Source organism: Lytechinus pictus, chromosome 13 (genome assembly GCF_037042905.1).
Source record: "Lytechinus pictus isolate F3 Inbred chromosome 13, Lp3.0, whole genome shotgun sequence".
In the NCBI taxonomy this organism is placed as follows: domain Eukaryota; kingdom Metazoa; phylum Echinodermata; class Echinoidea; order Temnopleuroida; family Toxopneustidae; genus Lytechinus; species Lytechinus pictus.
The window spans coordinates 26611311-26639287 of NC_087257.1; the positions used below are offsets into that span (position 1 = coordinate 26611311).

A 27977-nucleotide genomic window follows, 5' to 3' on the forward strand; every position below is an offset into this window, starting at 1 on the left:
TAGATCTAGCACTAAATTATATAGACCCTAGGCCAAATAGCGAATTGACAGGAACGGAGGAATCTAGAAATGAAGAAGTGAAAGAACGAACACCAAAATAATGAATGGTTATCCTGTAATTAGCCTAATTTTAGTAGGAATTGGCAAGATCTAAGAAAAACAAAACAACAACGGGGGATAATAATGAACGCGCGCGCCTGGTAGAAAGGCCACGGATAGCGGAAAGCGCAAAATTCAAGCTCGGCTCACTGGCCGTCATCAGGAGCATTTATCATATTCATATCTTGTAAGTTTGTTTGTTTTATGGCCCATTTTGATATATTGAATTTCCCATTTTAAGTAAGCGTAGAGTGGTGTATATTTCTGTACAAAAAAAGTTCTCAGGCACGTTGGGGCCTCGTTTAAAACATCGGCTGTTTGTAAATCACCAGACAAGCAGACAAGCGCCGCTAGCCGCTCAATGCCTAGACCAAAAAAAGCTTCAGTCTCTGTATTTTGGTTGTTCCGCTGAACTGCGTTGGCTCACTTATTACAGTAAAATGTCAGAAATTGTTGAATAAATCCCCAGAAACGACGGTTATTCCTGTCTACTCAATGCCTCGCCTTTATTTTTACACCCGGAGTCTCTGGGGTAGTTGCCAGCGCCGTTCCGTTGAACGAACAGGCGGCTTAGACAGCTCCGAACCGAAGTATGAACTGAGTCTGAGATAGACTGATATATCCGCTGTTTCGGAGAAGTTTTTAAATAATTTCTGATTTTTTTTTGTCCTACACAGACGTCAACGAATCATCATGACTTCACAATGTAGACGTGTTTACCAATAGGACCTACCATTATTTCGGTTCATTGAATTTGAATTGAGTGGTTCATGATGTCTTGATGACATGATTTCATGAACTGAAAATGGTAAACTTATTTTGACTTTGTTCTCCAAATGGGGGAATTAAGTTAAGGCAAGCCTTGTATAGACTGATAAATCCGCTATTACGGAGGAGTTTTTCAACATTTTCTGATTTTTTTGTCCTCCAGACGAAGTCTCAGTGGAGCATATCCCCTGACTAGAGAGGCGCTGGTCCAAAATTGGGATTGTCCCAGAAAACAAGGATATCCTCATAAACCAAGACAAATTATGTCTTGATAAATTGAGATTGTCCTTGACCTTGTTTATGGGGACAGTTTTTCACTCACCCCTGCGGGGACATAGACGGTAATGACGGGAATGGAAAGTGCCTAAAAATAGATTCAGTGCCCTCAATTCCCCCAGTTCACCGTCTATTTTTCACAACTTGCTGTCTTCCAGTAATCTTGTAATGAAACCTGATGTGTTTACATTGACTAGCACACTTGATTGGTGTCGACACTTTACAGGTGAATGAACTTTCCTAGATTTCTTGTGTGGAGAAATCTTTGAAAACTGAGACAGTCCCTGTAATCTGGGACGATCCCAATTTTCTTACCAGCGCCTCTACTGTAAACCTAGATCTAGATTCTATAGAGTATAGTAATATCGATTATTGGTCTACTTAAGCGAGTAGAGGTCTAGATTTAGATTTAACGTTAGATCTAGAACTAAATCTACTTTTACTTTTATCCAACGATGCTTGTAGGACTAGGCCTATGCCTGTTCATTGGTCCAAGGGAATAACCTGTATGCTCCACACTAACAGTTTCAATTAGTTAGTTAGATCTGGATCTGTAATCAAAGAGGGTGCGGCAGCGCACACTTTTCTCCATAGACGCTGTAGTTAAGCATCGTGCGAAGCTCTGGCACTACGAGTCCTATGGTAGTCTAGAATCTAGACGTTGGTGTACTTGTTATTTCTCTCCCCTTGCTTCATTCTCCCCTGCGCGCCATCCCCAGTGATCGTGCTATCCCCTCTTTCACGCCCCTCACCAAGGGTAGGAAATCGTGGGGCTGTTTTCATATCGGGCGTAGAGGTCGAGGATTGTGTTATTGATCAACTGAAAAGCAGAACAGTCCTGGCAAAAGACTAGTCCTATGGCCGTCATCCATCTGGGTAGGAGGAGGACAACAAAAATAGAAAATGTAAAAACAAACAAACTCCGAAACAGTGGGACTGGGAGTCATGATTTGAATTTAAGGGAACAACAACAACAATGATTAAGGGAAGGAGAGGGGAACATATCATGGAGGAGGTTGTGAAGAAGACTAATTAATGTTGGTCTAGGTCTAGGTCTAAATATAATAAGAAAAACCGAAGGCTCGACAGACCAGTTGAATTCAAGACAGAGTCAGAGTTACAGTCAGTGACACAGATGTATCCATGATTGTCACCTAGGAGGAAGAATGAGAGGAAGTCTAGTAGAGAAAAAAACGGCAAGTCTAGAAAAGAAAAAGGTCGGTTATTATGATATATCAGGATAACAAAGTCAAAGCCAAGCAGAATAGAACTAGTCTGAACATGATCATGAAACCATACTTCCTTAAAAAAATGACGAAGGAAGACAAAGTTAAAAGCAAAGATGAGCAGATTCTTAATGAAGATGCAGACAGGAAAAAAGGAGAAATGTCGGAAATAAGGAGGAAGTGGGGTGATGAACTGCTGTCCATTTCAATGTTTGTACATTAAGCTTTGCTGTAATAATATATTAATGTCATTGATATAAAATGATAACGAGGTAAGTACATGTATACATACATGTACAAGATCTACACTACTTAGGGTCATAAATTATGAGGAGAACAAAGCTTCTAGAATATCTGAGTTTCTGCTTAATGTGTTTATGGCAATGCACACAGGATTTATAATTAATAAATGTAGATCTGTGTACAGTATGGTTGTGTTTATTGTTGGGCCTGAAAAGAATTTGGCATGGTAAAACTTGTACAAAGCCTTCACAACAACATGCCTGTGGAAAAAAACCATGAGGTGTTGTTTTGTCAGCCCTCCCCGTTACTTTCATCCGATTTGACAGTCGTGATACAGTTGTGATACAATGGCAATAAAATTTCACTAAATTGATAAGTTTATATTTATAATTATATTAACTTAACCTATAATGAAAATACATTCCTTTTACAAGTACTGTACTCAAATCATTTCTCTCTAATCGTATTGCAGTGTAACAATTTCGACTTCATGTGTGTTGTATATAATGTGTTCTTTTGATTGTTTTGTGTATATATGTATTGTGCAGGGCCCTGGTTGACAACAGTGTATAAACCACTGAACAGGCTACCCTGGGTAAAGAAGACGAATAAAATAAAAAAATAAAGAAATAAAAATACAATAGGCCTACTTCAAAAGTATAAACATACTTGTATAACTCATGCAAATTGCATTTCTGGCTAGCAGTCAGTAAATTAGATTATTAATCTTGGAACCACTTTGATTTAAATCTGCGAGTGTCATGTCTCATTTCCTAGCCCTGGTTCAATTTTTTTTTACTTATTCTTCAGATCGATTATGCAATCTTAATATTTACTTGCTGCAAGCTGGAAATGTATAAACTTCCCAAGTAAGCCATTTTCCACAATTGCATAAAATTAAAAACCTGACATTTGATTTTGTTTCTTTAATAGATCTACCAATTTAGAATTCAGTTATTATTGTTGCTTAATTTTTTTACCTTGATGCAGAGTTTGAATGGAGAGATCCTAAACATGCACAAATTGTCTGGAGAGACTGTTCGTCTCATATCCAGTGCTCAGGTCATCACATCTATTGCCAGCGTTGTGAAGGAACTTATTGAAAACTCACTGGATGCCAATGCTGATAACATTGAAATTAAATTGGTAAGGACCCTTTTTTCCTTTCTTTTCATTCAGTAGCTTAAAGAGAATGCTTAGGAGCGTAACAAGGTATTTCGAATCTGGTATTGTGTCTTGATGTTGAAAGTGAGAATTAGGCAGTTGCTAATTGCATTTTTAAAATCTCTGTTAATACAACACCAGCATCACTCGAGGTCGGGTGTAACAGTCGTCAATGTATGTGGTTTGGGTGACACAATATTTGCTCCTGGCTTTTTCATTTTGTCTGTGATGTAGGGTTAGGGTAGGGTATAGTGTTAAAATCCAGGTTTGAAGTTATAGTTATTTGATGTGTGTGTGGAATTCATAATGGAGCAATGTCGCCGGAGGAAATGTCCTGGAACTGTGGTTCTTGATATTCATTAAGTGTCAACACCAACACCACAGACTTTATTTAGTCACCTTTTCGTCTGGATTCCCTATGATTTAATAATGAAATAACATTTTGATTTTGATTTATGAAGAATCGTGATTACTTTTAACATGGGCATGGTATTTGCTTGGAAGCACGGAGTAGCCTTTTAATAAGTTCATTCGAATTTATCTTTGACAGGAAAACTTTGGCGTAGATAAGGTGGAAGTGCGCGACAACGGCGATGGGATCCGGGCAGAAGATGCAGATTTCATGGGTCGTAGACACTACACTTCCAAACTAACCAGCCATGATGATCTAGAAAACTTGTTCACCTATGGCTTCAGGGGAGAAGCTCTGGGTTCACTCTGTGCAGTGTCCAATGTTGCCATAGCAACCAAGACCAAGGATGAAGAGTTTGGAAGATGCTATATTTTAGATCACGAGGGGATCGCTTCATCACCAAAGCCATCACAATGTTGCACAGGTAATTAGTTTTGTGAACAATTTTATCATTTCTTTTATTCAAACAACTTTTGAAGTTGTTGCTTTCCCATACTCGTTCATGTACATGTAGGCCCTATTTCAAATTAATGGTAGATTGGGGCTCTACAATATTTCAATGAAATTTTGTCATTCAGAGACAGGGCTTCTCATCATCCAATCAGAAACAGGGATTCTAACAGGGTTGTCATTGAGTAATAACCTTTAACTTCTTAGTGATAAATGTTTTTTGTGTTTGGAGCCTGTTTAAAGGACTTACGATAATGGTACATGTAACCATTCAACAGAGCTCAGTAGCCAATGAAAATGAAGGTTACCTAGGTAAAGTTAACGTAATGGCAAAGTCACCATCATTGTAAGTCGGTATGATTCAAGTACCTTGTCATGGCTGACCACTTACTCTTTTTAACTATAATTTATCATTGGCCAATCCTTTTTGCCCTTGAAGCATTGTTCACCTCTGTCAGCTGCATGCCTATAATCTCTACTACTATGTTTTTTCATCTTTAGGCACGACTGTAACTGCTTCACGTCTCTTCCACAACATTCCAGTCCGGAAGCAATATTACAGCAATGCCAAGCGACGCAGGGAGGAAGTCAAGAAGGTGGAAGACCTCCTGCTCAGCTTTGGCGTGGTTTGCCCAGGAGTGCGCTTCTCTCTGAGCCACAACAAGGCATCTATATGGCAGAAGAATAAACTGCCTAACCTGAAGACTGCCCTCTTGAATGTTCTTGGGTCCAATGTTATGGGCCACCTTACGAGGGTTGAGAAGAACGATGAGGAGACACAGGTGGGTTGTGATATGCCCAGATGCATGTGTATACACCCATTTAAACAGTAGGCCTACTCATGAACAATTTCCCCCATCAGTGTACACTGCAGTGTAGTCCAAACTACAGACAGATCTAAAGAGTGGCACTAGATAAATGTCACTTACACAAGGATGGAAAATTGTAACATGAGTATTGTTTCCTGTCTTCATGTTGTACTGGATGTTGGGATGAGAAGCAAGGAAAGTTTGGGATTGGGGAGGAAACATATCGTACATTTCTGAAAGATTGTGAAAATCATCTGATCAGACTCGATGGAAAATAAATATTAAGTTCTGGTCTTGAGTTTATGTTCATGATTGGTGGAAGTAAAGCAGCACTTTTGTAGAGATTATCACATTTATATTCAGGAATTTACATGGAAGATTCAACAAGATTCACCAGCATGTTGTCAGTTTATAGATACCATGATGGATATCTCTTGTAAAGCAAAATCAGAAGCACCTATTTGGGACTTAAATTTGATTTTTTGGGGGTTATTTTACTTTAAAGGCAACTAAAAAAAAATTATGCTCACATCCCGATTGGTGTTGAAAATAAAGATACCTATGATGTATGGAGTTGCGTTAGATAACAAAAAGATCACATATTTGTTAGCTTTGCGTGTGTACACAATATTTTGATGAATTCAAATTACTAATGTAAATTTATTGATTTACATTCATTTTATATACCTGGAGGGTGTTTCATAATTTTCTGTTTGTTACTTACAATTACCAGAGACTTTACGATTGACTGGTGATCCTTTCGTACAAACTAAATCAGCACCATTTTAAATCTGGGGGGTGTTTCACAAAGATTAAAGTATGAATTAGAGTCGCACTTAAATTCCAAGTTGTGTATGGTATAGAAGGCATCACCGCATTGGTCAAATCATGTTAAGAGGACTCGTGTAACTGCTTATTAATCAGTCAGATTGGGCAAAACATATCACATGCGTGTTGACTCTAAGTCACACTTTAACTCTTTGTTAAACATCCTCCATGTGTATATAATATACCACAAGAAAGGATCACCAGTCATTTTACAGTCGTAAACTACTTAAATGGCGTTATGAAATACCCACCAAGAGTCCAGATGAGCTCCTTCACTGTCTTCACCGTAATTTTTTTTCTTTTTCTTCTTTTTTCATTTCAGGTTAAGATTGAAGGATATTTACCCAAGCCTGGCTCAGATGGTCAGTTGACCTCAAGATCTACAGATGATCGTACTTGGATTTCAGTCAATGGACGGCCAGTAACAATGAAAGATATTTCTAAGGTGAGATCTATAGGAATTGCTTTGATCACATGTGTTTGCGGTTCACAGTGTATTTTGCAGTAAGTGTGAGATGCACAGAACACCATTATGATTCATGTAGGGAATATCTGCAAATATTCATCTTTATGTGTATGAAATATGTTTGTCATTGCAATACACCAGGGATGCCAGCCTTGAGGCTAGATTTTACTGGCCTTGGCCTTGTTTTGAAAGTCTTCGGGAGAAAGTTTTCTCCAGTATCTTTGTGACCCAGAAGTAATGGCCTCAGCTGTACCACTGCATTGCAATGTACACAAAGGGTTGATTCATAAGATTAACAGTATATGGAATAATTAATTTGTTGGGTGATGAAGATGAGAAATAAGATATTCATTTTGTCTCCAACAATACCACAGGATAACACATGCTGCTGCTGTGTGAAGTAGAGCTCGGCTGCTGTGGAAAAAAAAACACAGGCAGACCGGCAGGCTTTGAACCCATGATCTCTGGATTACTAGACTAGTGTCATAACCACTAGACCACAGGAGTTTATATTGAACTGGGTTCAAACTATCCCATAGATTGGATATGAAATCAAATGGAAAATTTATTAATTCGTTGGTTGATATTGACAAGAAATAAGACAAAACAGTTGTAATACTCAAAGAATACTAACCAAAGATGCAAAGTATATTATTTTTGAGTACCGGATAATATTATGTCATCAATGAATGCAGGAGTAAAATATTCTAGGGATATAAAAACTATGCATTTCTTTCCTTAGGTTGTAAAGCAGTACTACAGCCAAGCTCACCCCAAAGCTGGGAATGTCCGCCATGTGGTCATGTGTCTAGCATTCACCATGCCTACCTATCTTGTGGACGTTAACCTTGAGCCAAATAAAACCAAAGTGCTCCTTCAGAATAATGTAAGCATCTAGCAACCTTGATCCTATTTCATGAAGGAAGTCCGTAACATGTATCTGTGTATGATCATTCAGCAACTGTTTGTAACTTTTTTTCTCAATTCAATTCAATTTCATTAAAAAAAAGGTCTTTATTAAAGGAGAATGAAACCCTTGAAACCAGCTGAATCCATATCAAAGAGAAAAATCAAAGAAACATATTGTTGAAAGTTTGAGGAAGATTGAATGAATAATAAGAAAGTTATGAGCATTTGAATATTGAGATCACTAATTCCATGTAGATCCTCCCATTGGCAATGCGACCAAGATCTGTGATGTCACACACATACAACTCCCTCATTGCTTTAGTACTTATTTCACTTATATTCTCACTTTTATAGAATCTATCACAAGGTGAGGTGTTCTCTTTATGAGAGGACAAGTACAGAGGTTTCACAACATTATATTATTGATGAATCGTTTGTCATATGATTAGAAAGAGCAAAAAGAGATGTTTTGGGGTATATTTTCAGTGTCCAAAAGGGGAGAGTTGTTCATCTGTGATATCATAGATCTTGGTTGCGTTGCCAATGGGAGGATCTCCATAGCATTAGTGATCTCGACATTCAAATGCTCATAACTCTTCTATTGCTAGTCCTATTTTACTCAAACTTTTGTTGATCTTATTCTTTGATTTTTCTGCTTTCACAAAAGCTAACTTGCTCCAAGAGTTTCATTCTCCTTTAATGATCAAACATGATTATAACTCGCACATGAAAAAACAGCGGCACCTGGAAAGTTTATGTTTACAAGTAGGCACAATAAATGACATAGTAAAAAACATAAAGGCTATACATTTAAAAAGCTAATGCAAATTTAGATGAAAAAGCATAAAAAAGACAATGAATGAATATACATGTGACATGATATGAATGGTTAATTTAAAAACAGGCTTCCTTTTTTTTTGCATCAAAACACACACAAAAAGGCCCCCTGTTTCTATGGTACAAAAAAACTGAAAAATATGGAATTCAGGATTAACACAGAATTTACATCATTTCACAGAAAACACAGCTTTCAGGCCAGAAATTTGGATCATGAAAATCTAAGCAAAGTTTAAAACCAAAAAGTGTGTACTGTAGGGCATGTATGTAATGAACGATTACCTTCATTTCATTATTTCCATTTACAAAATTTTGCTTTATCATGTGTTTTGTAAATATCATCAAAGAAAACATTCTTAAGGCACACTGGAGAGCTTGGAATTTGATGCTTAGAACACTGAAGAACACAGAATTGCATTTGAGAAATGGAAAACTGTGGATTGTAAATTTTAACTGTTTTATATATTGGTCCTTTTCTCTCTTAGGATGCTGTACTCTGTCTCATCATACAGATGCTTGAGGAATTATACAGCACAACACCAACAGAAGAACCAACAAACCTTGAACTGTCTCAGAAACCTCCACTTCCAAACCCATCCTCAGAACCCGCCACTCTGAGCCAGTCTCAAAACCAGCCTCTCAAAGGATCATTATCGCATACTGCTTCCACTACAGCTTGTGAATTGGAACTTAAAAAGCATGTTGAAGAGTTTAACCAATCAAATCTTACACTCCATGATATATCTACTTGTTTGAATCCTACACCATCTGCACCATTGGGTGATAGTGAAGCTATAGATCTAATCTGTGACATTCTAGAGAACCCTGAACCTTCCCAAAATGACACATCCCAGAAACCAGTGAATAGTGAGAGAGTGAAGGACATCTCAACAATTCAAGCAGGATACAACATCTCACTCTTAGAGAGAGACGGAGAAAACAGGTTAGCATCACAAAACCAAGGGAATTGTAACACAATAAAAGACAACACAATGAAACTTCCCCATCAGAACATCTCAGTCTTGACACAGGATGGAGGAACACTATCTGCTCCATGCTTCCAGAGCACACCAGCAGTCCATCCTGAGAGTTCTGGAATACAGATCAGCTTTGTAGATGTTCCTGATAGATCCGTAACAACAGCTGATATTAACAGAACGCAAGGAGATGCTGCTGGTGGCGAGGCCCAGATCAAGGACAACATTTGCAATATCAACAAGGAATCGATTGATGGTGGTGCCGATGCTGCAGCAAAAGAAGTTGAGGAGTTATGGAGCAAGGGACATGGTCTTACTGAGCCAGATGGTAAAGTTGTCCAGCCATCTGTCTTGCTGATTCCTGGCAAGCAGCAACCATCTACGAATGCGATGTCCCAGGAAGTAACTACCCCCATGGATTCTTCCTTCCAAGCGTCGCTACCATGCCCAATCCGACCGCTTCAGGAGTCGACCGACATCAGTATGACAAGCACCAGGGTTCTGCAGAGCTCAGGGAACTCTAACCTGTTCACCACTACTGTGACAACCTCTGGAAATCAAAGTGGTGCATCTCCAGCTGAAGCGGGACAGAGGACACCCAATCAAAGTCCTGGAAAGCTGAATGAACTGACTAGTCCTGGTTCTTCTGCAGTGGCATCAGCGGCTTGTGATAGTCCTGTGAGGGTCGCCATGAAAAAACCAGTAGAGGAAAAGACTAGTCCTGCCACTCAGTATGACCTAGTAGGACGGGCTCCTGTGAAACGGCCCCAGGATGCATTTGCTTTCTTCTTTAAAGAAAAGAAACCTGAAAGTACGTAAGATGAGAAAATGTAATTGAAAGATGATGTGCTGTTAGCATTTGCACTTTCAAACCAATATTTATGGTCTTTATCCACTGCCAGTTTGTGGTACCATTTTTTTTCTTTTCAAATTTTTACTTTTGCATATATTATTGTTGTACGGTAATTCTGCAATCAAGAATATTTATGCGTTATGGTTGAAAGAAATATGTTCTTATGATTAATTAATACTTGATTATTCTTTTTCACTAGTATTGAGGCAGCATCCAGCGATGGATTTCATGTCCATCAATAAGATCTTGAAGAGGCAGTGGGAAGAACTTGATGAAGCTGAGAGGATCAGATATGAGGAGATAGAGGCTAGAGATCTACAAAGGTTAGTTTTTCCTCTTGTGCCACTGTGAACAGCGCCATCTTATGACCAAACCAACCACATATTGAGCCTGCATCCTCATCTAGGGTGCAATATTTCAAAATGTGGTCTTTACTCATAACAATTAGGAATAATTTTCTTCTAATCTTTTAAGCATCCATACACTTCACCACAATATTTGCCGAGTTGTTTTAGGTAGGCTTTAGGGATTCCTATTTTTCACTAGAGAACAAATTCTCATCACATTTTTTAAATCCAAAATTAACAATATATTGTTTATTGTGTGATGAAAGGGTATGTGTTTCAAGACTATCCTAATGTACAGAGCTCTAAGCAGTATGCACATGAGAGTCTATGATGTCAAATGGTGTATTCATATTTAAATTTTTGTAGATTTGACTGTAAAAAGAAGAAGAAGCTATTTATGAATCACATCCTCTATCCAATCCTTCATGATTTTGCCTTATTTTTCAAATTTTCAAATCTTTTTAATAGGTACAAAGATCAAGTTGTCTATGCCAAGCAGTCTGTACCGACAAAGGATCCAAAGAATGGACTACCTGCTAAGAAAAAGAAAAAGGTTGAGAAGGTAACATTTCTCCCTGTATATTTTCAGTGTTTACTGATATGTTAGCCCTCTTTGCTTGATATTGAACTCTGTATAAGTTGACCTTTTCAGAAGTTTGATAATCACCCAAGCCCAGCTGATTTTTAGACTGATTTTTGCCGAATTGGTACAGTCAAATACTGGTTTCCACCTGATTCTGTCTGGACCTAGTTTAATTTTGTCAGAACCGTTACGTGTTTCATAAAGCTGTTCTTAAGTTATGAATGACTGTAGAAGGACTGGTGATCATTTATTAGGCACTTAATCAATATCAAGGAGAATTCGGTGTATTTCATTTACTACAAGAAAGGATCACTAGTCGTTCGTAAAGATACTCGTAACTTAACAAACGGATTTAAGAAACATTCACCCGGTGCATTGAAGAATGATAAATGACAAATCTAAACTGGTCTATATCTAGCAGATTTCACTATTCTCATTGAAAGTTTCACATGATATGACATTAAAACCTTAAATGAAAGAGTTTGAATTGTGGAAAATGATTTCTTGCAGGATTTCTCAACGATCTTTGTAGGTTTGCATGGTGGAGTATATAACGTGGAGAAGGTTTACTGTTCACCATGTGTAATATGAAGAAAGGAAAGGAAATACAGGCAGAGATTTGAAATGGAAAGACGAGAAATGATGAAAAGAGGAAATTAGAGGTATTCTTTTCTTGAAAGTGAGTGAAGTCCTGATAAGGACTGTAAACCAGATGAGATGAGCTGAATATGGCTTGAGTAGCAATGATTCACTTCAACCTGCTACTACTCAAATCATCGCTACTCAAGCCATACATATATTCAGCTCATCTCATCTGGTTTACAGTCCTTCTTAGGACTTCACGCACTTTCAACAAAAGAATAACTCTGATTTCCTCTTTTCATCCTTACTGGTCTTTCCATTTCAATCTTTCTGCCTGTACTTCCTTTCCCTTCTTCATATTACACATGGGGAACCATAAACCTTCTCCATGTTAGGATTTCTCAATTATCTTACTTGAATTTATCAACCTATGATGTTACCATATCGTCATGTTATGTCACCATATTTGTTAATAACTTCACCTCCCCCCACATGGCGCTTTAACTGTAAGTCATGTCCGGATGAGGATGAAGTTGTTACAGGCATGATATTCTCCCGATTTAAATCGGAATTCCAATCTTTTAAATAATTTTTTTTCTTCAGAATTTTATTTTTATTAGTTATTTTTTTTCACTTCTTCACTTTTGATTTCTTTACTATAGTCCAGTAGATATGTGAAAAAGATGCTCGGATCTGGCAGAAAGTGTGAAATTTGGCATACAGTGGTATTTTTGGGCGCTGATTTCAAAAATTGCCGGCCCCAAGCGATTTGATCATCGGGTCGGCCGCCATTTTGAAATCCAAGATGGCCGCCATGAAAAATCATTAAATGTCAATTCTGGAGTTTTACATGACATATGACACTGAAATTTGGCATACAGGGGTATTTTGAGGCACTGATTTCAAATATTGCCAGCCCCCAGCAATTTGACCACTTGGTCAGCGGCTAAATGGCCGCCATTTTGAAATCCAAGATGGCCGCCATGAAAAATCATTAAATGTCAATTCTGGAGTTTTACATGACATATGACACTGAAATTTGGCATACAGGGGTATTTTGAGGCACAGATTTCAAATTTTGCCGGCCCCCAGCAATTTGACCATTTGGTCGGCGGCAAAATGGCCGCCATCTTGAAATTCAAGATGGCCACCATGATATATTATTGCAATCATTTTCTCGAGTTTTATATGAACTGCGGTATTGAAATTTGGCATATAGGCATGATTTTGGGGTGCTGATTTCAAATATTGCCGGCCCCAAGTTATTTGACCATTGGGTCGGCCGCCATTTTGAAATCCAAGATGGCCGCCATGAGAAATCATTAATGTTACTTTCTTGAGTTTTACACGATGTGTGACACTGAAATTCGGTATGTTGGGGTATATTTAGGCACTGATTTCAAATATTAACGGCCCCCAGCAATTTGACCATTTGGTAGGCGGCTAAATGGCCGCCATTTTGAAATCCAAGATGGCCGCCATGAAAAATTATTAAATGTCATTTTCTTGAGTTTTACATGATATGTGACACTGAAATCTGGCATATAGGGGTATTTTGAGGCACTGATTTCAAATATTGCCGGCCCCCAGCAATTTGACCTCCAGGTCAGCGGCAAAATGGCCGCCATCTTAAAATCCAAGATGGCCGCCATAAAATATCGTTGCAATAATTTTCTCTAGTTTTGTATGAGCTATGGTATTGAAATTTAGCATATTGTAGGTGTAGTTTAGGGCACTTATTTCAAAGTCTTACCACCAGGTCAGCCGCCATCTTGAAATCTAAGATGGCCGCCATGAAAATCACTAGAAATCATTTACTCTAATCTTACATGTGCTCTGAACTTTGGCAAATAGAGTACCTATTTTTGGGTGCTGATTTCAAATATTGCCAGCCACAAGTGATCTGACCATCAGTTCAGCGGCAAGATGGCTGCCATGAAAAACCATATCAAAATAATTTTCTTGGATTTTACATTTTATATGACACCAAACTTTGGCATACAGAAGTACGTGGCACTGATTTTTGCCGGCCACCAGCAATGTAACCACCGGGTTTCGGCAAAATGACTGCCATGAATTAAAAGCAATGATAATTGTCTTTTGAGTTTTATATGAACTCTGGCCCTGAAAGTTGTCATATAGGCATATATTTAGGCACTGATTATTGTCAGACCCCTGTTTGGTTGCCATTTTGAAATACAAGATGGCCGCCATGAAAGATAATTTGCTCAAGTCTTACGTATGGCCTTTAACACTTTGAATTTGGAGAAAAACTTGATCTTTGCATCCTTGATCAATGAAAAAAACATAATAAATAGATGCTATTTTGAATTCCAATATGGTTACCAAGTTTGAATGATGTACAACATTATAATGGTGAGTAAAACCCATTGTATTGGCACTGAAAACAAATCCAACACAACCACATCTTTGTCCGTTGCAAGGATTATAATACTTTCGCACCCTTAATTGCTGATATAGATGTTACGTAAGTATGAAGCACCATAAATACACAAACCAGCTAGCTTCTTCTGCAGTCTTCTTTGGTTGAATAATAACCATCTGGAACAATCATTTTCTGTTGAGAGGCTGTAAATTATTTCTTTGAGTTTTATATGATCTGCAGTATTGCACTTTGACATATCGACGGAATGCGGGGTGCTTATTTCAAATATTGCTGGCCCTCAGCGATCTGATCCCCTGGGTTAGAAGCAAAATGTCAGCCATCTTGAAATCCAAGATGGCTGCCATTAAAAAAGATCATTGAAAAAAAATCACTTTATCTAGTATCACTTAATGTATTATAAAATTTGGCATCTAGGGATATTGAAATTGCCCCCAGTAATCTGTCCAATAGATATGCAGCAAAATGGCCACCATCTTGAAATCTAGAGAGGATCGACTGTCATGAAAATTCATTAAAATCATTTTCTTGGTTTTAAATAATTTGAGGCACTGCATTTTAGACATACAGGCAGGTTTTTGGCCTGCTGGTTTCAGAATATTGCTCCAATAGTTGTGATAGTTTATTACAAATCGACATGAAGAAAACTGCTTCAGACTTGAAGTACTGATGGTTATTTAGTGGTATGATGATGATGATGATGAAATTAATATTAATGATGGATGATAATAATACATATTTTATTGTTAAAAATAGAATTCAGTAACAGAAATGCTCAAAAAAATTTATTTTGCCCATACCCTGTAGATCGTGAGCCCGGCAGCAACTTAGCAGTGCAACATCGGACGTTGCTCTATCCCTTAAAAAGGGAAGTTCACCCCGGAGAAAAGTTTGTTGTAAAAACACAAGAAAATATGATATAAAAAAGATATTGGTAAATCCATCAAAGATATTAGAATTTTAAGTTTTTGATTTGTGACGCCATATACCGTACGAGCAGCTGCCCCATTATGTTGTGTGATATAAAATGCATAAATGGTTCATCATGGGTAATTTTTTTCTTTCTGGAGCGGGTGTGAAATCATTTGTTTGTTGATATACTGAGGGTTCAATAAAAAACGTTTTCATTTTTTTGAGGAGGCTACATTTCATTGATTTTTGTACTGTAAGAAACATGGGGGAACTGCTTGCATCTGACGTCACAAATACACCAAATGAAATTCCAATAGCTTATTAAATATTTGATGGAATTTCCTCAAACCTTCAATATTTTTTCATTATTTATTCTGTTATTGTTTCAATAAACTTTTTGGCAGGGTGAACTTCCCCTTTAATTCGTTGACCGCCAAACAGGGTAGAAGCAACTCCCCTCTTTTAACATCTTTTGGTCTGATGCTGTCAGAGCTTGATCTCCTGATTGTGAGGCGAACATGCTCCCATTGTCAGATTGTCGAACACACGATGGTTATCAATTGAATCGTTCCAAAGTAATTCATGGAGATCTGTAAGATTCACTGTCAACCGTCTAGCATATAAATTATTGAAAGCAATAATAAATGGATTACCATCAGTTATACCATACATGAATTTTGATTCGTGCTATCATATTGTACTTATTCCCCCCCCCCCCCCCACAATAATCAATATTTAGAACTAAGCTAGGTAATCATGTCCTTTGTGTCATGATGGGTCATATGGGAATTTAAAATGGCTGATAAAGTGTGTTATGTGTTATATGTTCATTATCTATCCATATTTGAAATTAACATACAATACAAGTTTTTGCTTCATAATACCAATTTACAGTGTCACAGGTAATGTAGAATTCAGGAAAACATTTTTGAAAGCTGGCCGGTGGATCAATCACTGGGGCAGCAATATTCTAAAACCAGCAGGCCAAAACCTGCCTGTATGTCTAAAATGCAGTGCCTCAAATTATTTGATTTTTATTTATTTCTGCATTCACATCAGTATCAGAATTACAAAATACATATATACAATATACAAAGGTAATACATATAACAAAATAATAATAGTCGCATAGTATAAATATTGTAAATAAATATCAACAAGATGTGTTATACATTTTCAAAACAAAACTATTTAAAACTCAAGAAAATGATTCTAATGAATTTTCATGACAGTCGATCCTCTCTAGATTTCAAGATGGTGGCCATTTTGCAGCATATCTATTGGACAGATTACTGGGGGGAAATTTCAATACCCCAAGATGCCAAATTTCAAAATAAGTCTACGTTATAATTATGATACTTGATTTTTTAAATGATTTTTTATGGCAGCCATCTTGGATTTCAAGATGGCTGCCATTTTGCAGCTGAGGTATCACGGGCCTAAAACATTTCCCATTGACTCGTGTGTTAAAGAGGCGCTCTAAAAAAAAAGGATGAAATTCGAGAATTGAATGTTTACTTCCTGTCCAGTGGATAGGATATATGTCTGACATTCCATATCTGACCAGAAAAGGGTACCTCGACCAGCTCATTTTAAAAATAAATCGGCATTTATGAAGACTTCACCTGACAGGATCAAATTCATCACTTGAGACAGTAAAACATGACAATAATTCTCCTGCAAGTATAAAAATAGTTCCAAAGTGGTGATATATCTTCCCAATTTGAAAAAAGGAAGTTCAGTAAAGTTACCCTCCCTAGAATCAGTGTTAGAATATCAATCATATTCATTGATTTTTGTCAATCAGCAATATCAAAATTAAAAATTGAGACTTAAATGGGTTGGCTCGAATTAATATCTTTGGCCCGTATAACCCTGACTCAGGGGATCAGATCGCTGAGGGCCAGCAATATTTGAAATAAGCTCCCCACACTACTTGTGCATGCCATGCATGTAACTATTTCATTTACTATTTATTTCTCGAACCAAATGTTTAATGTATTATTTATTCTATCTTGTACTTCATTGTAACCATTGCAATTCAGTCTTTCGGCTGCGAGAATGGATATTTTCAATAAAATCCTTCAATCAATCAATCAATACTTCTATATATGTCAAAGTGCTATACCGCAGATCATATAAAACTCAACGAAATAATTGTAATATTTCTATGGCAGCAAGCTTCGAATTCAAGATGATGGCCATTTTTCCGCCGACCAATTGTCAGATTGCTTGGAGCCAGCAATTTTTTTAATGAACTCAACCAGATACCGATATACTACAAATTTCAGTGGCACATATTATTTAAAATTCGAGAAAATGAGTTCAATGATTTTTCATGGCGGCCATCTTGAATTTCAAATGGCGGCTGACCCGATGGTCAAATTGCTTGAGGCCGGCAATATCTGAATTCAGCACTCCGAATTAAGTCTATATGCCAAATTTCAGTGTCACATATGTAAAACTCAAGAAAATGACATTTAATGATTTTTTATGGCGGCCATCTTGGATTTAAAAATGGCGGCCATTTAGCCGCTGACCAAGTGGTCAAATTGCTGGGGGCTGGCAATATTTGAAATCAGTGCCTACAAATACCCCAACATACCAAATTTCAGTGTCACATGTCATGTAAAACTCAAGAAAATTACATTAATGATATCTCATGGCGGCCATCTTGGATTTCAAAATGGCGGCCGACCCGATGGTCAAATCACTTGGGGCCGGCAATATTTGAAATCAGCACCCCAAAATCATGCCAATATGCCAAATTTCAATACCGCAGTTCATATAAAACTCGAGAAAATGATTGCAATAATATATCATGGCGGCCATCTTGGATTTCAAGATGGCGGCCATTTTGCCGCCGACCAAATGGTCAAATTGCTGGGGGCAGGCAATATTTGAAATCAGTGCCTAAATACACCCCAACATACCAAATTTCAGTGTCACACGTCATGTAAAACTCAGGAAACTGACATTAATGATTTCTCATGGCGGCCATCTTGGATTTCAAAATGGCGGCCGACCCGATGGTCAAATCACTTGGGGACGGCAATATTTGAAATCAGCACCCCAAAATCATGCCAATATGCCAAATTTCAATACCGCAGTTCATATAAAACTCGAGAAAATAATTGCAATAATATATCATGGCGGCCATCTTTGATTTGAAGATGGCGGCCATTTTGCCGCCGACCAAATGGTCAAATTGCTGGGGGCCGGCAATATTTGAAATCAGTGCCTCAAAATACCCCTATATGCCAAATTTCAGTGTCATATGTCATGTAAAACTCCAGAAATTGACATTTAATGATTTTTCATGGCGGCCATCTTGGATTTCAAAATGGCGGCCGATCCGATGGTCAAATCGCTTGGGGCCGGCAATTTTTGAAATCAGCGCCCAAAAATACCCCTGTATGCCAAATTTCACACTTTCTGCCAGATCCGAGCATCTTGGCCATTTTTTGTCACATAACCGCTCCACTACTATGCAAGAGCTTGTAACCCCTACCGTGCGCCTCAGACTTTCACCGATGACTTAGCGACCCTTGGCTATTTTTGAGATTTTTTTTTCAGAGGGGAATATGATGCCTGTGTTGACAAATAAGGTGACCTACCCCGCACCAATTATTTGACAGGAATCCACATCATTACCTCGTAACATCATTTATTATCGTCACAATCTTCAAATTCCATACAGCTTTCTAATCAAAGTCTGGTAGATGAAATGCTGGCCTCACAACGAGAGAGAAAACAACAAGAGGCTTTGGAACAGGAGGAAGGCAAGAGATTTGAAATACAAATACCATTTTCTGTCAGCAAACTAAGGGAATTGCCTGTGCATGTTCAGAAGAGGTAAGAACTCAACTTTTTGGGTTGAACTGGGATTTAAATGGGATGTGAATGACAGTGGCGGATCCAGTGGGGTGGGGCTATGCTTGTGCACTCAAGTTTTACTTTGGATCTAACAGCTGAATATGCATTGTAAACTTACAATTGAATTCACATGTAATTCTTTATCTCTCTGTTGGGTTTCACACAACAGAGCTAAGTGTGAATTTATATCATGCTTAACTGCCGGAGAAAACATGATATTTAACAGGCAATCCCAGTGATGATTATGAATTAGGGTATGAGCATGATTTGACCAATTGTATATATAAAATTAATTTCTTGCTTGTCATATTTTGAGGAGCCCACAATATACAAGCTTTGCTTTTTAGTGGGATCCTCCATTTTCACATATTATAAATCACAAATCCTTTACACAAGATTATTTTGTATGTAACTTTCTTATAACATGTCTTTTTCAAGTTGATTTTATGACCTTGGTATATTTTTTATGATGTCGACTTGTTATGATTGTATTTATTTGATTTATATTTTGTCGAAAATGAAATAAATGAAATGAAATGAAAATGTAGTGATGCTGTATACAACAGGGAATTTATACGTGACTTTTAGTCACACTTAAATCTTTGTGAAACACCCCCAGTGCAGAGCACCAGGATGTTGTGTTTTACCCATTGTTAAATACTAGTATTGTTTTATTTGGAAACAAATGACTTATCTCGCAGGTCCAATATGGATGAATGGAGGTTAATAGGTAGTCTAGCTGATCATGGCGTATGGACGGCCATCACAGGCAAACAGTTATCAGTGTTCAACCAGTACAGAGCCCAGGAGGTTGTGCTTTATCACAGGCTGCTTGCTACTCACAAGCTACCCTATCACAAGTTGCCTGTTCCTATTGAGCTTACTGCTGGGTAAGTGACTGAAATATGAGTAGAGTTTATATATATATATATATATGGCTGGCCATCAGAAACAGAATCCCATTTTTAATTGAGGGAGAAGGGGATGGGAAAGTTTACAGTGCAGAGCCCAGGAGGTTGTGCTTTATCACAGGCTGCTTGCTACTCATAAGCTACCCTATCACAAGTTGCCTGTTCCTATTGAGCTTACTGCTGGGTAAGTGACTGAAATAGGAGTAGAGTTTATATATATGGCTGGCCATAAAAAACAGAATCCCATTTTTAATTGAGGGAGAAGGGGATGGGAAAGTTGTCAGTACAGAGCCCAGGAGGTTGTGCTTTATCACAGGCTGCTTGCTACCCACAAGCTTCCCTATCACAAGTTGCCTGTTCCTATTGAGCTTACTGCTGGGTAAGTGACTGAAATATGAGTAGAGTTTATATATATGGCTGGCTATCAAACACAGAATCCCATTTTTAATTGAGGGAGAAGGGGATGGGAAAGTTGTCAGTACAGAGCCCAGGAGGTTGTGCTTTATCACAGGCTGCTTGCTACGCACAAGCTACCCTATCACAAGTTGCCTGTTCCTATTGAGCTTACTGCTGGGTAAGTGACTGAAATATGAGTAGAGTTTATATATATATGGCTAGCCATAAAAAACAGAATCCCATTTTTAATTGAGGGAGAAGGGGATGGGAAAGTTGTCAGTACAGAGCCCAGGAGGTTGTGCTTTATCACAGGCTGCTTGCTACTCATAAGCTTCCGTTCCCATTGAACCTCGTGCAGGGTAAATATGAGTTGATTTATTGTCTATATGGCCGGCCATAAAGAGCAGAAAACCTTTTTTTGGCACATCCATGAACAGGGTGAATGGTTTTATTGTTTTTCCAGAAGGATTTTTTTTTTTGTGAAGCATAAACAGTTCTAAACATGTTCAAATAATGTCATGCATTAACACTTTTAGCAGGATCGCAACATAACAATACATTGTTCATTTCATAAAAGGGTATGCCCCAACTTACCTCTCCTGCCTGATCAATCTAACATTTGCCTTGAAAATAGAAGCACAAACAGTACTCGTTGGAAGAGTAATTACAATGAATGTTTCATAAAGCAAGCCTGTATTGGTTCCTTTAAAGCAGCCTGCCATTGACAAATCATGGGGAAATTGAATCAATACGAAATTTGCAAAAGGCCAATTGACTTGCATAGTATCATCCGTCTGTCATGAGAGCCCGTCGGACTAATGCGATAAAAGTTCGGACAGCACAAATTTGACCGAACTCATGATCGTTAATTACTTAGGGTCGTCGCAGTTCTAGTTTCCAACAATCCCAATTCCTAGACTCTTAGCAGGTCTCTTGATTGCTAAACTAAAATAAATAACCTCTGTGAAGTTACATGTTTCAAAGTGAAAACACGCAGTTTACTTCTGGTTGATTAGTCTACTACCGATTGCTTCCTATATTAGATCTCCCAGACATGCCAGCGTCTATTACATAACACCCCCAGGCATGCACCTGAGTGAAAGACTTGAATCCCTTCTCTGTTCTGAGATTAGCCTTGATTTCCCCATGATTTGTCAATGGAAGGTCGCTTTAACCTCTGTTGTCTTTCCTGAGATATTTTTTGCTTTTACTTGTCTGAATAAAATCAATTCAATTCAACGCTCATTTTACCTTTGCAAACAAAGTCTATATATATCCTGATTTTACCTTGTGTTATTTTGGTATTTCCGTGACAGTATGTTTGGTGATCAGAAGAATTGGTACACACTTCTAGGCATGAAAAGCCAAGTCAACCCAGTCGACCAATCAAGAATCTTCACAGATGAACGTCTCATACTGAATGGATTTGAAATCAGGCAGCTGATTGGTCAGTAATGTTTCTGTGTACAGCATATGCTTGTTGATATATAGGCCATTTATCCTGAAATGTTTTGTTTCTGTTTTTTTAGATCATAGGAAACATTGTTCTCATATTATTCTTTGGGTAGTTCATGAAGTGAAGAAAAAGTGAGTAAAATGGGAGTCTGACGTACAAAAGCTTTGATTATTTCATGGAACAGTGTGAGGTGAACTGGCCACCCCCATTCATGGGGAGAAAAATGGATATAAGACTTTGGATTGAGGATGATGATTGCCCGTATGACATTTTTTTCTCAACCAAATATATGCAATGTACATGTACATTTTTCTCCCTTTTTGAGTGACAGGGGGATTTGGAGATATGCAATTGTATATATAATGAGAGAGAGAGAGAGAGCGAAAGAGAGAAACAGTTTGAGGGATGGAAAATGGATGGATAGATGGAGTGAAAAGAGGTACAGATTGAGCCGAAGAAAAGAAAGAGAGATTGGGTGAAAATGAGGGAGAGAAGGTAGTGACCATGATCAGGGCCCAGTCTTACAAAGAGTTACGATTGATCCAATCAATCGTAACTCTATGGAAATCCATCAGTGTCATAATTTCTTCTATAGGAAATTTACTCAATGTCTTTTGCAAGCAAAGAAAAGCACACTGAACTTGCAAGAAAAGGATGAGTGTATGAATTTACAGCATATCTAGAAAATATTTTGAACCAACATGCATTTTGGATGTTGATGTTGCTGGCTTTCCATAGTTGATATTGATCGGATCAAGCGCAACTCTTTGTAAGACAGGGCCTAGAGAGAACAACAGAGAAGAGAGAGACAGAGAGTTGTGGAAGAAAGAGAGAGCCTGAAAGACTTTCATCTGCTTTAACTCTATTAATAGAGTTAAAGCAGATGAAAGAATACTGGGGGTCACCTGATTTACATCTGTCATACAAATTCTCTATATGCTTTAGACCCCGACACCATGGACGCGAGGCTTGAGGTTGTTTCCATGTCGATGAACATTGTCCCGTTTTATGGCCTGGATGATCTGACTGAGATAGTGGAAACCATAGCAACGCAAAGAGTTCAATCTGTGATGCAGTGTCGGCCGCTCAAGCTTGCTAACCATCTTATGGTAGGGGTCAAATCAGTTCTTGATTTCTTGATTCTCATTAAAATTAGATAGTCAAATTTGAAAGAAAAAAAAAATAACAAAAAAACAAACAAAAGCTTATAATTTAGCTTCCAAACATTTTGGAATGAAAAGCTGTTTGATACTACAAATATCAAAATTGCATATGATTCTAAGGGGGTGTTGGAAGAAAATATTTGTAATCAATTGCAAATTTCTGCTGCTTATCTTCAATTGAAATATCAATTGTAACTATACTGAATTTATTTTTACCACTAGTTCCAAGTAGCAGACCAGCAATCAAGCGTGGATTTGCAATTAATCGCCAGACTTGTGATTGATTTTGTGACCTGAATTTGACTTGCAATTGTTTGCAACTTTCTTGCAATGCCCCATTAATTTTTAGAATCAGGCAATAATTGACTTCAATGGGGCTAAACAGGTATTCATATGGTCATACCTTGCCCCGTTGAACTAGTTTGAACCAATTTCAGCTGTGGATATTTTTCATCATGCTCCGATCGTAGATATGATATAAAGAAAAAATTGAAATGCTAAATCTGGGGAGTTCTTTATGATATCGCAATTCACTAGAATTGCTACATAGAAATCATATGAAGCAAGAAGTATTGCATTTCTTTCATATGGAAGACAAACTACAGACTTCCTCCTTTGAATAATTAATTAAAAGGATGATTGACAGATATTTACAAGGGTGTAGTTTGCTGACATACCAACATGGTGAAATTTACACTATAATTAACAGGTGGCCTGATGTAATTAACAACATTGTTAATTTGGAATGTGGGGTGACAGGATGCATGATGTTCATTACAGGAAGGTTGATTTCAGTAATGTACATCATTCCTTTCTCAGTCAGTTGCTTCTGAACTTTATCCATGCTAAATGTAGTTCAGTTTATTGAAGGTCATGATAGTATCATGCTTGAAGTTAATACTTTGAAAATATTATGCAGATAGTAATGACATTGTATTTGTGTGAGAAAACCTAAAGAATTTGCAATATAGGTTACATTCCTAAATCACATGGTGGTTGCAGTTGTGATTACAAGTTTGGCACCTTAAAAATGGACCCAAGTCCTGGCTCACGCCTTTGCGATATAAGCTGCGTATTGCTGCGTTACCCCCAATAAACAAGACGTAGCCTAACGCAGCAAACTACTCAGCAAAATGTTTGGTTGCAATCACATTTTTGCCTCGAAGCTCTTACAAATTTGCAAGCAGTAAAGCGAGGTAATTCAAGCACTAACGCTGCTGCGTTTGCAATACGTAAGCTGCTCGCTGTTACTTGTCCTTGCTCGTGTTTGCTTGTTGCAGCTCGTGTTTGTTTGTATGAAGTTTGGTTGCGGTTGTTTTAAAAAAAAATTCAAACTACCGCAAGCGCAAGCCCTCTGCATGAGACTGCGTATTAACCACGTATAAGCTCCTATTAGCTTGTTTCATTGCGTTGTGTTCCGTTTGCCTGCGTTTGGGCAATCCGCAGCTGAACGCAAGTCCATAACGCAAAGGTGTGAGCCAGGCTTTAACAAGTAATTCTTCAATCTCAGAATACCCTAAACAAGTATTTGTATTATGTTATTTTTTCCCTACCCTAGATAATGCCTCAAATATTTCCTTTTCATGATAAGGTTAAAAGATTGAAATGCTTTGAATTCCTGACTTTGAACATGTACAAACAAGGTGTCCACCTGTAATTAGTTGTGTCTATTTCTAATTAGTATGAAAGATTTTCATGATCTCAAGTTATTATGGCTTGATTCATTTACAAAGTTAGGAGAAGAATTGGGGTTGAATATATGGAAATGTCTTATTATTGCAAGAAATTGCCTTGTTTATGTTTCTTGTTTGATTTTATAATTGCATGCTAAAACTAAATTTGTGTTACCGTGTTTACAAAGACAAGAAAAATATTCCTTTATCTTCTATCTTGGTTTTACAGGGAGAAGCGGTTCGAATGGCAAGGTCGCTGCCTACCGTCATGACTGAAGAGGAAGTCAGTAGTATCAAGGAAAGTGTAGAAGGTCTTACTATGTGGAAGAGTAAACTTTGTTTACATGGAAAAAGCTTCGTCAAGGATATATACACCATCCCTGAAGTGGATCCAGATTAAAGTCTGTCTGTCTTGAACTGTTTTATTCAGGGAAAAGCAGTTTGTATGGCAAGATAAGTGCATACCATCATGACTGAAGAGGAAGTCGGTAAGATCAAGGATAGCGTGTAATATCTTTCTTTGTGGAAGAGTAAATTTTCTTAACATGGGAAGAGCTTCGTCAAGGATATATACACCATTCCTAATGTGGATCCAGATTAAATTCTGTCTGTCTTGGGCTGTTTTATTCGGGGAGAAGTGGTCCGTATGGCAAGGTCGCTGCCTACCTTAAATGACTGAAGAGGAAGTCAGTACTATCGAGGATACTGTGGAAGGTCTTACTATGTGGAAGAGCAAACTGTGTTATGGGAAGAATTTGTATATATATGTATATACACCATATGTATATATATATATATATACACACCATACTTGATGTGGATCCAGAAAAAGTCAGATTACATTTAAATTTAGTTTACTTATAATAAATATGCATTTTGATGCTTAGCCAGTTAAAGTTTAATATCATAATAATAATAATGGTCAGTTTTTGTATAGCGCATAACAAATAGTCTCTATGCGCTTGAGAAAACAAAGGAGAGGAAGAGAAGTGTTGGTGAGTTCATTTTGTTGAGGCTAGGTACAATTTGAAGAAGTTTGTTTTAAGAGCTGTTTTGAATTTGTTAACTGAATTTATCTTTTTCAGGGAATTTGGGAGTTTGTTCCATAAAACAGGATCACAGGATCTTTGATACATGGTTGGACATAGATGATACTTTGTAAAGCACTTTCTATATATACATCTGCAGCTGATCTTGACAATTTAAGATTTTTTACCTTTTTCTATGCAGTTTTTAAGTTAGTTCTGTATACATGTAGTGCGCACCACTATGTGTGTTACTTCATTTCAATGCAGGATTGGACTATAAAGTCGGGCAGCCCGCATCTGGGCCCCGTCTTACAAAGAGTTGCGATTGATCTAATCAATCACAATTATGGACGGCCAGCAACGCCAACATCCAACATGCAGATTCATTTCATAGATATGATGTGTATGATACATTCATCGTTCTCTGAAGACTCCGTGTGATTCCCTTTGTGTCTTAAGGAAATTGCGTAAATTTCCGGTAGAAAAAAATGGTATGGATGGATATCCATACAGTTGAGATTGATTGGATCAATTGTAACTCTTTGTAAGATGGGCCCTGGTTTTAAAAATTAAATCAGATTATGTGAAGAAAGTAATATTTATATTTTCATGCACAGAATCATACCATTGATTTTATTTTCTCTATCTCTCTCTCTCTCTCTCTCTCTCTCACTTTAATAATCATGGATTTAGGCTTTTAGCTGAAAATTTCAGGATATCATCCTTGTTTTTCAGCTCTGAAATGCTGTTACTAAATCTGCAAACTGTTTATTTAAAGAGCTTTATTGAAATAATACTTTTTAAAAAAATGACTGAGAGAGGGCTCTTAATATTCTCAAATGTAAAATTCAAATTTACTTAAACAATCAATGGAAAAAAAATGAACTGTCACTTAACTTTTTTGAGATAGAATGTTAGATGATACTCTATTGGTTCACTTTACTGAACCTTTACTAAAGGTTCACTTTACTGAACCTTTAAAAGCTTAAAACTGTCATAAGATTGCTATGTTGGTTGTATAATGGTTATACATATAATTATATTCCACTTTTTTATATATAGCACTCAATACACTGGGTCATCTTGAAGCCCTTTACAGAATATATTTTTTAATCCAATCATTAGTTTGTGGCTTTCACGTACACATATGCACTTTTTTCAAACACTTGGGGGCATTTCAGGAAGATCTCAGCTCAAATTTCATAAAGAACTAACAATTATGGAATATTGTTATGGTTGCTACCATAGAAACTTTGATTTTGATTGGCTCCTGAGCCATGTTACCATGGTAGTTAACATAGTGACAAAGTTTTCATAATCATAAATTTTGTGTGGGACTGGACAGGCAACTGTAGGAGAAATTGCATACATTGTTTGCAGGCGTGTCAGGATCCCATAACCGGGGTAATGATATATCTGTAAAGCGCTTAGAGACGCTGCGTTTCATCATCATATGACATCTGACAACCATCAATGATTTTGATTGGCTGAGAAGCACAGGTGTCTGTCTTTTACGTGTACTCTCCGATTGTAGGAATTTTACGCTCAGCCACATATGGAGGATTTAAAAGAACAGAGTAAATGTATTGTCAAATGCCCGTCATAACGAAGTACAACAGAGAGGGCTTTGTCGTTGATGAAACAGCAAAGCAGTTTATAGTCATTGGTTCTGGACAGATGATACTTTTGCAATATTTCATCATCTGTGATAGTAAGATGAAACTACTCTTCCAATAATTCACCTACTTAGGTGTTCTTTGTCATTTGCTGGGCATTTGACCATACTGTACATTTACTCTGTACTTGAATCCTCTGTAAGTCGCTGAGCAAAAGCTCGCTAATGATAACCTATCAGTGGTGATAATGAACGATATAGTTTTGAAACAGTCCCCTGGGTCTGATAACACAAAATTTTGCGATTAATCCAGGGGCCGCGGAAGCGGGGGGGCTGGGGGGGCTTCAGTACAAAAACGTAAAAGTGACCATATGATTGTAATTTTTTGCATGGTCAGCCCCCCCACTTTTGGCTCAGCCCCCCCACTTTGAAAACCGTTCCGCGGCCCCTGTAATCATATGCTTGATTTTCGCGATTGATTTTGCATTGTAGTCAATGCAATCAATCGTTAAAAAATGTTTTACAATCATTACTAAGATTTGTATTACGGGCCTCTGATCTCATTATACAGTGATTTCACTGAACAAGAATATGTCGTCTGAAACTTGTCAATGTGATGCTAAGATTTTGTGTCCTTTTTTATGTAGAAAACAAGATTAAATAATGAGGATGAACTCTCATGAATATGAAATAAAATAAATTTGCAAGCCTTCA

At 37.6% G+C, this 27977-nt stretch overlaps 1 protein-coding gene across 2 annotated transcripts; it reads left to right on the plus strand.

Moving 5' to 3' along the window:
* Positions 1-207: 207 nt before the first annotated feature.
* On the plus strand, positions 208-27977 carry LOC129275220 (PMS1 protein homolog 1-like). Of its 2 annotated transcripts, XM_064108602.1 has the most exons (14): positions 208-286; positions 3603-3758; positions 4327-4612; positions 5140-5420; positions 6598-6720; positions 7484-7627; positions 8973-10275; positions 10517-10640; positions 11133-11226; positions 18846-19000; positions 19723-19911; positions 21645-21775; positions 22730-22893; positions 24850-27977. In XM_064108602.1, the coding sequence occupies exons 2-14, from the start codon at positions 3627-3629 to the stop codon at positions 25018-25020; spliced, it is 3297 nt and encodes a 1098-aa protein (XP_063964672.1). In that variant the 5' UTR covers positions 208-286; positions 3603-3626; the 3' UTR covers positions 25021-27977. The 2 variants fall into 2 exon arrangements, with proteins under 2 accessions (XP_063964672.1, XP_063964673.1); XM_064108603.1 differs by lacking the exon at positions 7484-7627.

What these genes read in the sequence shown, in the direction of transcription:
- LOC129275220 (XM_064108602.1), top strand. Translation starts at nt 3,627, where the DNA reads ATGCACAAATTGTCTGGAGAGACTGTTCGTCTCATATCCAGTGCTCAG. An exon ending in GCCATCACAATGTTGCACAG is followed by an intron (nt 4,613 to 5,139) that starts GTAATTAGTTTT and finishes TTTCATCTTTAG; the next exon opens with GCACGACTGTAACTGCTTCA. An exon ending in TGAAATCAGGCAGCTGATTG is followed by an intron (nt 21,776 to 22,729) that starts GTCAGTAATGTT and finishes TATATGCTTTAG; the next exon opens with ACCCCGACACCATGGACGCG.